Here is a 13845-nt window from a genome sequence, read left to right as displayed (position 1 = left end):
CTTACATACACACATGAAGAAATTTAATAAATTATAACTGATTTACTTAACAATGGTATTTTATTTGTTTCAATGCACAAATTAGGTTAGGTTAATTAGGTTAGCAGCACAGTTGACTCTCGCCTTTTACACCACTCTGCACTGTGCTCCATCAACTTAAAGACCCGTAGCAGGAATGCGAGAAAAGTAGAAGGAATACACCTATTCCCATGTACCATTGAATTCTAATCCGCTATTCGTCACAGCAGTTACAAACGCATGCGTACTGACTACCGAAGTAGGTAGTGAAATAGAAAGGTGGGCGGTCCGACTTCTCTTGCCCCTGTGCTATCCTGCAGGACTTTAAGTCAGCGGAACACTGTACATGTATTTCCCATTTTTTATGGTGTAATAAAGATATTATTAATTTGCAGTATTTTCCATAGACACAATCATATAACTGTTTTCGATGTACAATTTACCTTAAGAACTTCGGTATGTGATCGTTTAAAACTTTATCTTGATTCTAGTAACTATTGTATTATATTTTACAAGATATAAATTACATAAAAATATATTACATAGAATATTAGAAAAATAAATCGTTTTTACAAGGAACTATTTAGTACCATTTAGTTCTTTCTTATATCATATTATTACCTTTTGCAGTCAAAGTTATAACAGTATAAGGCGTGTTCAAAGGGTTATTATTGTATAGGAATGTTAAAATTTTAATAACTATAAATCTTTTCTAAAATTCTTTTCTAAAATTGATACAAATGTCTATATCGAGTTTATAGAGTTATAATCGTATTAATGCACTATTCGTTTTTATGATTTTCGCTGATTACTATACTTATTGGCAAATTTTAAAAGCTTGATCAAGGTCAGCTAAAATATCTCGTTCTGTTTCAAGACCAACAGACAACCGAATCAATTGATCAGTAATGCCTGATACTGCTCTAGTTTCTGCAGGAACTGATGCATGTGTCATCACGGATCTACACAAATAATTTAAAAATAGAATAGGTTCATCTGCACATATTATAATAAAGTATTATTTACTTACGGCAATTCAGCAAGGGATTCATAACCACCAAGCGATTCTGCTAATGTAAATACTTTCAGTGCTCTTAAAAACTTTGTACTATCACCTTTAAGATAAAATGAAACCATTCCACTATGACCAGATGTTTGTCTAAGGGTAATTTCATACTGTGGGTGTGATGGAAGATCTGTAATTAAATTAAATTGCTATCTAATCGAAAAGTATAATATATAAGAATGAAGCAGATTTGCTGTATTGTAAACTCGAATAATTTTGTTCTACTTATTTAAATACTACCAAGAAAAATTATGAAGCCAGATTATGTACTTTGTATACATACATGGGTGAATTACTTTCTCTACACAAGGATGAGATTGCAAAAACTTTGCAACTGCTAATCCGTTCCTCATATGCTGTTGCATTCTAAGCTCCAGTGTTTTCAAACTTCGATTAACCATAAAGCAGTCAAAAGGTGATGGCACAATGCCCAAGGCTAAAATAATTTAAAAATAAATATTAATTTTACACAAAAAAAAATAATTTGCATTACTAATAAAATTGTGTAAACTACCATTTTGTAAAAACCGAAGTTTTTTTCCAATATCATCTCTATTTGTAACTACTGCACCCATAACAACATCCGAATGTCCATTCATATATTTAGTCAAAGAATATACTACAATATCTGCACCTAATTCCAATGGTTTCTGTACCAAACAATACATATAATATAAATTACTTAATTACATTATACTTTTAAACGAAAAATATTACCCACCTGAAAGTAACATGTTAGAAAAGTATTATCTACCACTGTAATGATTTCAGGATATTTTTGTTTAAGTGTATCCGTTATTGCCTTAATATCGACTATTTTAAGTAAAGGGTTAGTAGGAGTCTCAATCCAAATCATCTAAAAGTAGAAATACATATAAACAGTTATAAAATCTTAGCAAATATAATGTTACTGAAATTATAATAAATAATAAATATTATATCTGTGTTTTCCGTAGTATCAGCATAATTCAAGAGAGGGCATAAAAAAATTTTTAGTATACAAAAACTGTAAATGAAATATCTCTTCCAACTAATACGTTAATTATGGAGTTTGACAACTGTAGAAATATATCTCTTCCTTATTATTTTAAACATACCATTTATCTTGGGTATAAATATTCTTTTTTTGAAGGAACATCTTCCAAAAAATTTGGAAACAACTGCTGCATATCTTTCATATTGTATGAGCAATCATTTATATTAACACATAATTTTTCCATTAAGTTTCAAGACTTCTTCATACCTTTGTATTTTTTTTTATAGCAGACACAATATTATTCACATCTGTCATGTCTACATATGTTACCGCAATATCATGCATGGATAAACATTGTTGAAAGAGACGATAGCTTCCACCATAGATATCATCCCCAGACAGAATATGATCTCCAGCTTTTAATAATGAAGACAATGCTGTTAGAGCACCTAATCCAGATGAAAAAACAAATCCATGTTTTCCATTATCCAAAGCAGCTAAACATGTCTCTAGAACATTTCTTGTAGGATTACCACTTCTACTATAATCGAACCCCTAAAACATTAAATAATAATGAATAACATATTTCAAAAAAAAGTTTCAATTTGTTATAATAGCTACTGAATTTACTAAAAGCTTATTGGACATTATTCGAATTACTAGAATTTTAAAATAAAGAAACTTACTCTATGTTGTGCAGGCCCATCCTGGCGAAAAGTAGTAGACGTTACAATGGGTGGTATTACTGCACAATGAGTCCATTGTAATGGATCTTGTCCAGCATGTATAGCTTTTGTTGCAAAACCTTCAACCTCTGACATTCTATTAAACACATTGTTGAAAATATTTCATTAAAAGTAAATATAATTTATTTAATAACGATTAAAATTTTGTAACATTTTGTACATTATTAAACATATGTATATACATTACATTTAAGTACGCTACTTTTCGTATTCTATAAAATAAATTTTGATATTTTCTTTGTTAATTATAAAGAAATATTCACATTACTGAAAATTGGCAAACTGAAACAGATGTGGCATGCAATCTATTATAAATTGCATCATAAACGCTACATGTGCCAAGAAATGCTATACTTATGAAAAGTACAATGATGCAAGAATACAACGCGCGTATGAAAACAATTTTTAAGAAGGAAATTATTTGAAAATTTGGCCTACTCACTGACATTCATGATTTTTGGATACAATCATTACCGAGTCTTAATTTCCGAGATACGCCCACGTTAATGCGTACAAAAAATTTATACCGAATCATAGTTTACCGTAAGAAAAGTTATAGATACGATTGAAATTCATACAATTTCATTACGACAAATTTTATTCACTTTCTTACGAATTTTGAGACACATGCACGTACTAAAATCTTTAACATTACTGAGTAATTAATAAAACTATAATCAGCAGTCGCCCGGCTTTGCATACTGACGCAACTATACAAACGTGGATGCATAGGCAATCACAATTCAACAGATTGTACTGTCAGAATGTTGCAAATATGCCCGAAACTAAGGCCGACTGCCATATTAGTGCAGAGGAAAAAGTTATTTCAAATCTTGTTCTTTACAATATATCTAAAAATCATCAAAATCGATAAATTGGCCTAATTTCCAAATAATTACCGAACAAATATTACTCACGTAAATTATTAATGTTTAATTTAAAACAAATTTAAAAAGTAATGTAAACGTCACAAATCACAGAAATAGTTGCTAATTAATAATGAATAAAACGTTAAACTTATACAGATGTTAAAAAAAAATATACACGCATCACACTCAACGTACAATGATAAAATGATAACTAGTACCAGTACTACCAGTAGTACCTATTTAATATAGTCTACTATCTGCTCAACTTAAGGGGGGATTCTCGTGTAGCAAACTTAAAATTTGAAGTTTCTTTTTTTATATTTTTCGTAAAGAATTAAAAGTTCTATTGTACTACACTTTTAGGGGCATGAAAGGAGACTCTTGAACTATACGAAAATATTTTTTTAATCTATTTCTTGTTATCTTTTATTAAATAGTAGTTAAGTCTTTTAATCCTATCCGATGATGTTAACCATAGTTGGTGTGCAATGTAGCATCCATCATAGAGATCAGAATGAAACAAACGAAAAATTTTCTTGAAGCTGATTGGTTTTCACTGATACTGAACCTATTTTAAATAAAAAATATGGACAATTTAAGAAATTATAGCATTTTGAAGAAAAAATTTCTATACCAAACAAAAATATTTTCTTTAATAACTTTTTGAGTTTAATACTTTTATACTTTTATAATTAATATTACTATATGAAACTAAGTATTAATGTAAATGTTGTAAATGATTATTAATTCGATCATACTATTACTCATATTAAATAAAGGCTTGCAAGATGAATCCTTATTTTAGCTCTCAAAGCCTTGATTCATGATAATTTTTTGCCTGTAACCACAATTTAGGTTCAATACAAAATTTTTATCATAAAGAAACAATGTTTTATTCGAAATTTGATCAGGGCATCGGAAATGTTAAGTTTTAGCAGACGATATGCATTCGTAATTTTAAAAAGCAACATTGGTCTGTTCTTATAAATGACGAATATGTCAACCAATGCGATACGTTCCCACTATAATTAAATCGATATTTACTCGATTATTCAGCGAACTATCAACCTTTCGTGAGTGAAGTTTCTCCGTCTAACGAATTATTTTGACACATCGAATACAATCTTTGAAAAGAAGTAACGCTCTGAAATGAGAAAAGAAAGGGAAATTAATGTGTTCTTATTGTTACTTTTCGTAAATGTTGCACGTAGTGATACATATATACCCGTAAACCGAGAGGATCCTTGTATAAATTTGTGTGAGAAAACACCATTGTCATTTACGAATGTACGTATTCCAAATAGCAAAATCTTTTGGTTGTACATTAGAAATAAGAGATTGACAATAATGTGGTATTTATAATTTCAGAGTAAATATGTTAAATCGTGTTGTCAACGAGGATGTAGATTCTTCAATCTAGTGGACTTGCATAACGGTTTAGAACCAAATAGCTTAAATGGCACTAGAGACGCTTGTAAAGCTTGTACGTGAAACCTGTATATATTAATTATTATAATTCTTAAGTTAATATTGTTTAAGTAATTTAAAATATAGAGTACATATTAGAGTAAATATTATTTTAACAGACTGAGTGCTGAGCAAAATTTGTATGTTTTTTAAATTATTATATGAGAACTAGAAACATTCCATACTTCAATAATATATTTACCATTTGACAGTATTCCCAATGACATTAATATTATTAAAAAATTTACAAGTATTATGATTTTTTTATGGTAAGCGTTTCAAGATTACCATAGCACTCAACTTGTTAATATAATTGTTCAATAGTAGATAAGAATTATACAAAGTCTCATGTATTTTATTTACACAATTGAGTAAAGGTAATATTATTTAATTTTGTTATAGCATGTACAGAGGCATATACATTGCCACAAGGTCGCTGCGCATGTAGTACTGGTTGCGATTTTATGGCCAAGCAGCGTATTTCAGATCTGTTATCGCTCTTTTCTGTTGCTATCTATATAGAGGAAGGAGTAGATTCTAACATACTTTTAATGTCACCAGATATACCTGACAATGATATCTTAAGTGATCCAGGTTTACGGAAGGAACTTCTTCCACGATGGTGGGACTCAAACGGATTTAAACTGCCACAAACATATATCAAAACTGTGCCATTAGATGCTGGGGTAAGTGTTAATTGTAAATAATTTAAACAAAGAATTACATATTTTAAAATAGAAATGTGGATGATTTTTATAATTTTAGAAATATAAAATTCATGTGTTTGATCTAATATATTATTCTAAAAAGTGTAGTTATTTTTCCTATAATTTTGAAACACTTAATGTGTTTAAGATTAATTTTAAATAGTTAATTATTATTTAATTTAGCATATAGTACTAAATAATATAATTTGATAATAATACATACAATGTAGACTATGGATTATGGTGTACCATCAGACTACTCTGGAGAAAGTGACCAATCAGCTTCAATACCTGGATCTGATTGGCTTCAATGTGCCTCAAGACATATTGGATTGCCACATTGGCTTCTTGTATGTGCCCTTTTAGCAGCAACTCTGTCTGCACTTTGGTTATGTGTATTTGCTGATAAACCTAATGATTCTTATAAAAAAATGCTTATCGCGAAGTCTGATATTTCTCCTACAGTTGCATTGTATGTACCAGAATTACCATTGCATAAACAACCTCCACCTAAATATTCTGAGAGCATTGATGTAACAGAAGTTAATATGAAAGTTTAACTAGGTACTTTAGTACCATAACTTTTATGTAACTTTGAAAACTATTTCAATTTAAGTATATTATCAATTTTAAGTAAACTGTGTTTTGTATTATGTACATTAGTGCTTTATGAATATTGCAATTATTGAAAAGTAATCGCACTTTCTGTTTCCAATGAAATCATTGAAAGTTAAAGATAAGCTTCTAAAATTTACGTAAAACTTTAAAAATTTAATTCAAGCTTCAAAGTATACAAGAACTAAAATCAAAATAAATTATAAAATAAGATACAAAATATTTTCTGAAAAAGTGTATGGTAACGTACATATGCTGGGATTATTTTATACAAAATAACACTGTTTTTTATAACAGAAAATAACAGTTCTTATTACCTATTACATTCTTTTTCTATGAAGATTGTAACAATAATGATCATCGAAGTAAAACTAGCAAAATGATTAAAAAAAAAATGCACAGATGTAAGACTGCATATTATGTACTTTGTTAGCTATTTAATGACGATCAAAAGCTTTTATATTTATAACAATATATTATTTTTCTAAACATGATTTACAAATAGTAAAGGAAAATATTCTAACTTTAAATACTGCACATTCATTTAAAAACTTATTCATGTGTTGTATAGTATTTTTTTCATGTAGACAAAATTTGTATTTGTTGTAATTTATACACATTTAGAAAAACTTGTTTTTGGTTCTAATATTAGTTACAAATTTTAATACTAAAAAACAGATATCACTTCATGCACTAAAAATGTGGTCTTTTTATTTTATTATTTAAAAAGCATATATTTAATTTATATAAAGGATTTTCTGTGTTCTTCATATTTAATATTATAGTACAATCCTATTTCAGTGTAATTTTGAAGTGTGGTATGGTATGTTACATAATACATACATAACGAATATTACTATAAATATTAAAATATAATTTAAGATTTTTTCCATACTTTAACTACATTATACTGAAATGTATAAACTTGATATTTTCTCTCATTGTGTAAATTGATGTGTAATTATATAATCAATGTAAGACATTGCTTACAAATAATAACAAAAGTAGTAATGTCTTTACCTTTGTAGTATTAAATGTTAAATCGTTCATAATTTAATGAAGTTAAAATAATAAATCAGTTAAGGAATTATACAATTACTAAGATCATCACCACTTTAAAACGAAATTATTTTTATATTACTATAATATTGTTATTTTGTTGGTTTATTGAAAATGATAAAAAAAATATGTTTTAAATTGGAAAAAATGTTATTTAATAGATAAATATATTTGCATTTTTATAGCTATAAGTGTTACGAACACAATGTTGAAGGAACACATAGGTTATTATTACAAATCACTTGGTAAAGATATCATCTGTATTTAAAAAAAAATCAATTTTTATAAGCAATGTTTACTTATGGGATATATTATTATAAAAATTGATTTTATTAAATAATTTTTTCTTTTTATTCAATATCGGTAGTTTTATTGTTTTAAATAGAATGGTTAAAAATACTCAAAATATGTTTCTTTTATGTTATAAAAATAATAATAGAATTTTAAATATTTAATGGTGGAGTATGTTGTAAATACTGATATATTTAATGTATAAGAAAGTATATTTCAAACCAAAGTATCATGTTCCTTACATAGGATATTGACATATTTACTGTATTAATAATAAATATTTGTTATCTTGCTATGTATTGTAAAAAATAAAAAAAGAATGATACAAAGGGTGTATAAATTCTATTTATTATTTTCCTCATATTTGAATTATTTTATTTAAACAGAACAATTTTTAGAATTTTTATTATGGGACAGGAAGTTAATGTCAACATTTAACAAGTAAAAAAATTAGCACCTTTTGGAAATATCAATTACAGTGAATGAACAAAAAGTATATTCTATTGTATTAATACGGAGACTTACATCAATGGTAAGCTGTATAATCTATCCAATACAAAAGTACTTTGATAGAAAACAAACAACATTTTTCAGTTTTTAATAATCCTTTTGTTATTTGTCAGTATTTTTGAAATTTTTTATACTAAAGAATCATTTTTTCAATTCAAGATAACTAGAATATGTACAATATGAAAAAGTATCTCGAATCAAAAAAATATTCACAATTCTTAAATGTAAAAAGAATTTATCTGTACAATACAATTAGTGCTTATCTTTTTTAAACATTATCTTAACTTCTTAAGTATTTAAAGCATTTACAGCCAATAAAGTTTTGGGTCATCTCTTCGCACTTGAAGTTTTAACACGTGCCTATATATTTTTAATGCTGGACCTAAAAGTAGATCAAGCCCGCTTAAAACATCTGATCGTTTCATTAACAGTAAAGAATGACCATCAATGTCCTGAAACATATATCAGTACAAATGAACATTAATAAAAATATTTTTAAATGAAAAGGAATTTAAAAAATAAAAAAAAGGCAAGAAAAAGGTACCTGTTGCCTGAACACTTCGGCTTCCTTTGGAAAAAGTCTTGCAAAATACTGATACACTTGTTCAGATGTCCAATCTGAAGCATCAGGTATGTTTGGATCAATTCCATCTCTTGGACCATCATCTTCCATTTGGTCAGAGGATCCTCTGGCAGGAGAAACTTGAGGACTTAAAACAGGAGGTAAAACAGGTGGATTTGATGGTGTATCCGGTCTGCTTGTAACCAGGTTAATATTCTGGTTTAGATTTGTTTTATACTGCTTTTGGTTACAGTCATTACATTGCCACTTTGAATTTGATTTAGGGATTATTATTCGTGGTGTGTGGCAATAATAATGATAAGCTTCGTCGCAAGTGAAACATGTTGCAAGTGGACCCTGTAAAATGTGATTAAATTATAATACAAAAAATTGAAAATAACAATGTATCTCTTTTAATCAACTTACAGCATCTGAAGTTTCACAACATATTGTACAACTCTTGCAACGTTCACATTGCCAGTTACTTCCTGCCTTTTGGATCATTTCTTCTGGACTATAAATACAACTTGGGTGCGCTATAAATAAATTTAAATTTAAGCTTGTTAATTTAAAAAGTCTATTATATTTTCATATTAAGAAACATACCTCGCACAGTACAATCTCGGCAAGCAACCAAACTTTCTTGTTTTTCTTTGGCACAAAGACTACATTGTCTACAAGGTCCGTCTTTGACAGTTGATTTGGATGTATCTTGAGTTTCTTGAGACAAAGAAGACTTATTTTGAGAACCCGGCTGTCTTCCACGTTTTCGTTTTACAAGATTATTGTCAGAAGGATCAAACACTTTTTTTGCTCTCTGAAACATGCATGTTTTCGTTCATTTTTACTAATTGTATATATAAATTTAGTTGAAGTATTAATACGGTAAGCAAAACTCGTCATATCTATAATCATTAAAATAAATACCTTTCTACGAGCGCTACGAAATCCGCCAACATTAGCATTGGATGGTGTAGGCGAAGGATTAGTGGAACTCCTTCCTGCATCTTCGTCTTCCCGTTCTTCACTAAGGTGTCCAGCTTCTTCTCTCTTTTCTTTTTGCGAACTAGTTTCTTCTTTATTTTCTTTTCGATAATCCTCAAATTTGATCTCTATGTCCATAGGATCATCTGTTCGAACAAGTAAACGCTGTTTACGCTCTGCCTTCGATGATCTTTTGAGGTTATGAGACTGATTATCCGTATTCTTGGAATCATCTTTCACATCTTCGATAGAAGTTTGCGACGGTTCCTGAGAATCCTGTTCCTTTATGGAATCGTGTTCCACCGATGATTCGGTGTTCTCGTTTCTTCCAACAATTATCTCGAAACATTCTTCTTTTCTAATCTGTGGATCAGGCTTCGGGCTTGCTTGACGCGAGGATCTCGGCGTATTCGACCTAGAATCCGTAATCGTCAAGTTTTCTGTCTCGTCAAAATCGTATAGCCCGCCTGTCGTCGACGAAACAGTCTGTAATTCCTTGCGACGCGCGTTTCCATTCTCGAGGGTAAATGATTCTCGATGCGTTGGCTCGGCGGTGGTTGTCATGTCAGACGTCGCCACCAGCGAGTAATTGCCGTTAGACAGACGCGTCAAATTACCGCTGGCTACTTCTTTCCCGAGGAAATCTTCTACCATACGTCTAGAGGTAGGATTTGAAACACCATCGAGCAGCTGCTCGACCAACCTGTAAGCTGGTACACCTTGATCGAGGTAATCCGGCTCCTCGACAACGAGTTCGGCCACAGCACCCGCCACCATCCCGGAGTTCAATTTTTCCTTCACGAAACCCTCCGGCCGATTTTTGTAAAGCTGTAATCGCGACCATTTCGAAGCATTTCTATAACTGGTGTTACCTTTATAATCAACCTGTATCACCTTCTCCGCTTCAATTAACCGATGCAAATCGGCAATAGTGTCTCGTGCATCTACGGAAAATTTCCTTAATAAATAATTACAGATACGATCAGCGTCAGGACGCGCTTTACGTCGACGCAACTGGTCTATTGCCTCCAGGATCTGCTCCTCGTGGAGTATTTGCGTTTCTACCCGGTGTTGCTGCATTATTATGCGTCAATAAAACGTTTTGCGCAAGAATGCGATATTTCACGGTATATGTTTGTATAACGTTCAATAACAACGTACAATTCGCAGAAATGATTTTTACTGTGCTTTTTGCATGTCTTTATTATGTGTGTACCATTCGCGCGTGATGTCATAACGACCGGCAAATTTCTATATATCGCGTGTGTATCCGCTTCTGGCTGTATCACTTTGCCGTATTTCGCACAATCTTCATCCTTTTTCTAAATCATTCGTGCGATGTGATGCGATGCGAACGCAATTCTTGCGGTCAGAAACGTATTTCAATCTATCATTACGTCACGTGAATACCGAAAGCACTTGATTGCATTTAAAACGATGCGTAGATTAAAAAAGTCGATCATTTTTACGATAGGAATTGCCCCGAACCCTGTTGTATCAAGCGTAGAATCATATTTGCGTATAAACAAGTTCGAGTAACAGATTATAATAAAAGCATGTACCTCGATGCGGCTATACGTACATGTTGTGTCTTGTTCTTAATTTTATGAACGTATTGCTGCTGGCGGAAAAGTAGCAACACAACCGGAGAAACTCGTCAACGTGATGCAATATTATCGATTGCACGGATCGACGAAGTCAATAATGTACAAAATCTATGGCGCATTCGAAACGCGCGAAATGTCTTCACAACGTTCAGCGTTAATCACCGAGCGCAAAGCGATTAAACGCGGCTCACAAGCGAGTCCACGAATGATCACTTTCTATTGTTCGTTCGCTACCGGGAGAGGATTTCGAATCGCGTACCGCAGCTGCGCCGATCCATTGTTGGACTGAAGCCGAGAAGTGCACGGCAACGACGACGACGGCGGTGGCGGCGGCGACGACGTCGAGAGGCAATCTGACAAAGTCAGGTCGTCCGCCGCTGCTGGATCGAACATCGAACTGCAGCGCGACGCATTTCACACCCTTTGCACGCACTTTCGACGTCGTGATACTTTTGTGCCCGCGCACGTAACTTCCTTCCGGCAATCGTGAGACACGATTTAAAATTCGAACAAATCGTTATCGAAATATCGCTAAACCGAACAAAGAGAGCCGTCTTCACACTGGTCGCGTACTGGTTGTGCCTTCTCTTTTGTTTCGCTCGTGAAAATGCACCGACCGATGCACCCATAAATAATGCCTGTTTCACGGGGACGAAACGAAGTAACCGGGGAATACTTGCATTACATACGTGCCAAGTGACCGTCGAATGTCTACGCCACGCGCCAATCGCCGAACGACGGATGCCTCTCCTCTCACCGATCACTCTCGTCGCACGCAGACAAGTTTTCCACAGTGTTGGATCTCTCTGTTAAGCGCGCTTCGCGACAGTCCACTTCGATACACGCGACCAAACGACGATTCCACGAGTCCACAATCTGCGAATGTGCATGCCACACGTACATATCACGGTTACATGTGCAAGTTACGTGCGTATACGTACCACGCGGGATATATTGCCGCCGGTTGCGTTCCCCGTATACGTCCGCGTACGCGTTGACACTGTGCACGGGTTACATGTAAAATGCTTTGACGGTCTATCATCTACTGTATACAGTGACATATACAACAGTTCCGCGAATGTCGATAAACTTCAACGATTATGTCGCACAATAGCCCACCGCAACACACCGCGAACCTGCTAGACGCGGTCTTTTCCCGAGCTGGCCTCGGCGCGCGCCAGCCTCTTCTCTCGCTCCCGGTTCGACCGGTCGAAAATTCTCACTAATTCGCAATTTCGAAAAGTTTAATACACATATATCTAATCACTATTACTTATCAGATCAACGCGTTATTTATTACAATTTCCAAAGTCCTTTCGATTCTTTCTCGAGTATCGTGTACTCCAATGTAGCGCAACGCGCGAGACGCGCTCTTTTTCTAGAGGCGGCCTCTCATGCGCGCCGCGCCAGCTCTCCTTGTAGTACAGAACGCCCAAAAAGATCGAACTCTGTGAAACTGTGACGCACTTCACCTCACTGATACTGTCACTTTCGACAATTCACGAAAAATCGTTTGCATCGCTGGTGAGCCTTCTTTACGGCCGCTTACGTGAATTATTTCGACAAAACCGAAGAGCGCCAAGCCGGGTGCGGCTACACGCGAGTGTGGACGGACCGCCGCTGGAGTACGGAACACGCGGAGCGCACTTTTTGCGGGGACGGGTCCGTGCAGGCTCGGCGATATCTTTGTTAGCACCCTACAAGGAACCGGCTTCTGCGCATCGCTTTCATAGACTTATTTGTTCTCTTCGTATAACAGCTTTGTTCTTTTTTTTTAACGAACGATAATCATAGTCTTGTGCATTTTATCGTTTCTCTATTTGAACAGCTAATGCGAAAAAAACACAATATTTTTACAGGGAGTATTGATTCCACTTTCGCATGGAAGGTTTGGAAATTCTAGTTTCTCTCGTTCATCTTTTATTACATATTTTAAATGTTTATTTTTAAATATAACAAACTCAAGAAGTTAAGCGTTAATTTTAATCACAAGTACGTGGTGTAAACGTGTTTTTCATCAATTTAAATTAAGAGGAACAGCGTAACTAATATTTTTTGACGATTTACACATGATACGTTACTGTGTCTTTGATTTTAGAAACGACCGTGACGTATCGGCCATTTCCGAGCGCTGCTGTCCTCGTTCCCGGCCGAATAGCTCCCTTTTGAGCCTGTTTTCAGACAGACGGATCTGACGCAACAGATCGCAAGCAAATCTTAAGTTACGTTGCACGTGACATATTCAAATGTTCGTTTTTCTTAATTAACCATCTTAATAGCAATCATTTTCGCTTATGATTTAAAATGTATAGATTTATCCATTTCTTGTTTTACAAAGATTTCGAAGACATTCTTTACATACGTAACA

The 13845-nt window shown here is 33.1% G+C and overlaps 3 protein-coding genes across 6 annotated transcripts; 1 reads left to right on the top strand and 2 right to left on the bottom strand.

The window, feature by feature from the left end:
* Positions 1 to 41: 41 nt before the first annotated feature.
* Positions 42 to 3887, bottom strand: Cth (Cystathionine gamma-lyase). 4 transcript variants are annotated; one of them, XM_076784283.1, is made up of 8 exons: positions 3724 to 3887; positions 2747 to 2882; positions 2328 to 2615; positions 1806 to 1940; positions 1599 to 1734; positions 1368 to 1520; positions 1049 to 1214; positions 42 to 980 (listed from the first exon to the last, which is right to left on the bottom strand). In XM_076784283.1, the coding sequence occupies exons 2-8, from the start codon at positions 2879 to 2881 to the stop codon at positions 836 to 838; spliced, it is 1158 nt and encodes a 385-aa protein (XP_076640398.1). In that variant the 5' UTR covers position 2882; positions 3724 to 3887; the 3' UTR covers positions 42 to 835. The 4 variants fall into 4 exon arrangements, with proteins under 4 accessions (XP_076640398.1, XP_076640397.1, XP_076640396.1 ...); XM_076784282.1 differs by lacking the exon at positions 3724 to 3887 and adding an exon at positions 3245 to 3455; XM_076784281.1 differs by lacking the exon at positions 3724 to 3887 and adding an exon at positions 3249 to 3455.
* Positions 3888 to 4696: 809 nt separating this feature from the next.
* LOC143340300 (transmembrane protein 59-like) lies at positions 4697 to 8045 on the top strand. Its single transcript, XM_076762084.1, has 4 exons — positions 4697 to 4962; positions 5044 to 5158; positions 5545 to 5828; positions 6080 to 8045. The coding sequence occupies exons 1-4, from the start codon at positions 4825 to 4827 to the stop codon at positions 6407 to 6409; spliced, it is 867 nt and encodes a 288-aa protein (XP_076618199.1). The 5' UTR covers positions 4697 to 4824; the 3' UTR covers positions 6410 to 8045.
* Positions 8046 to 8297: 252 nt separating this feature from the next.
* Positions 8298 to 13123, bottom strand: Lint-o (L(3)mbt interactor in ovarian somatic cells). Its single transcript, XM_076762083.1, has 6 exons — positions 12419 to 13123; positions 9814 to 12353; positions 9493 to 9703; positions 9313 to 9422; positions 8869 to 9243; positions 8298 to 8776 (listed from the first exon to the last, which is right to left on the bottom strand). The coding sequence occupies exons 2-6, from the start codon at positions 10948 to 10950 to the stop codon at positions 8630 to 8632; spliced, it is 1980 nt and encodes a 659-aa protein (XP_076618198.1). The 5' UTR covers positions 10951 to 12353; positions 12419 to 13123; the 3' UTR covers positions 8298 to 8629.
* Positions 13124 to 13845: the final 722 nt, after the last annotated feature.

Source organism: Colletes latitarsis, chromosome 3 (assembly GCF_051014445.1).
Source record: "Colletes latitarsis isolate SP2378_abdomen chromosome 3, iyColLati1, whole genome shotgun sequence".
NCBI lineage: Eukaryota > Metazoa > Arthropoda > Insecta > Hymenoptera > Colletidae > Colletes > Colletes latitarsis.
Note: the sequence above shows the minus strand (reverse complement) of the source record. Positions and strands in the feature narration are given on the sequence as shown.

Excerpts from the sequence above, each read along its gene's own strand:
- Cth (XM_076784281.1), bottom strand. The coding sequence starts at position 3,277 with ATGATTGTATCCAAAAATCATGAATGTCA. Across the intron at positions 2,883-3,248 it reads TCCAAAAATCATGAATGTCA|AATGTCAGAGGTTGAAGGTT; the intron begins GTGAGTAGGCCA and ends TGTGTTTAATAG. Across the intron at positions 1,941-2,327 it reads CTATAAAAAAAAATACAAAG|ATGATTTGGATTGAGACTCC; the intron begins GTATGAAGAAGT and ends TTCTACTTTTAG.
- LOC143340300 (XM_076762084.1), top strand. The coding sequence starts at position 4,825 with ATGAGAAAAGAAAGGGAAATTAATGTGTTCTTATTGTTACTTTTCGTA. Across the intron at positions 4,963-5,043 it reads CACCATTGTCATTTACGAAT|AGTAAATATGTTAAATCGTG; the intron begins GTACGTATTCCA and ends TTATAATTTCAG. Across the intron at positions 5,829-6,079 it reads CTGTGCCATTAGATGCTGGG|ACTATGGATTATGGTGTACC; the intron begins GTAAGTGTTAAT and ends CATACAATGTAG.
- Lint-o (XM_076762083.1), bottom strand. The coding sequence starts at position 10,950 with ATGCAGCAACACCGGGTAGAAACGCAAATACTCCACGAGGAGCAGATC. Across the intron at positions 9,704-9,813 it reads TTCGTAGCGCTCGTAGAAAG|AGAGCAAAAAAAGTGTTTGA; the intron begins GTATTTATTTTA and ends TGCATGTTTCAG. Across the intron at positions 8,777-8,868 it reads CCGAAGTGTTCAGGCAACAG|GACATTGATGGTCATTCTTT; the intron begins GTACCTTTTTCT and ends TATATGTTTCAG.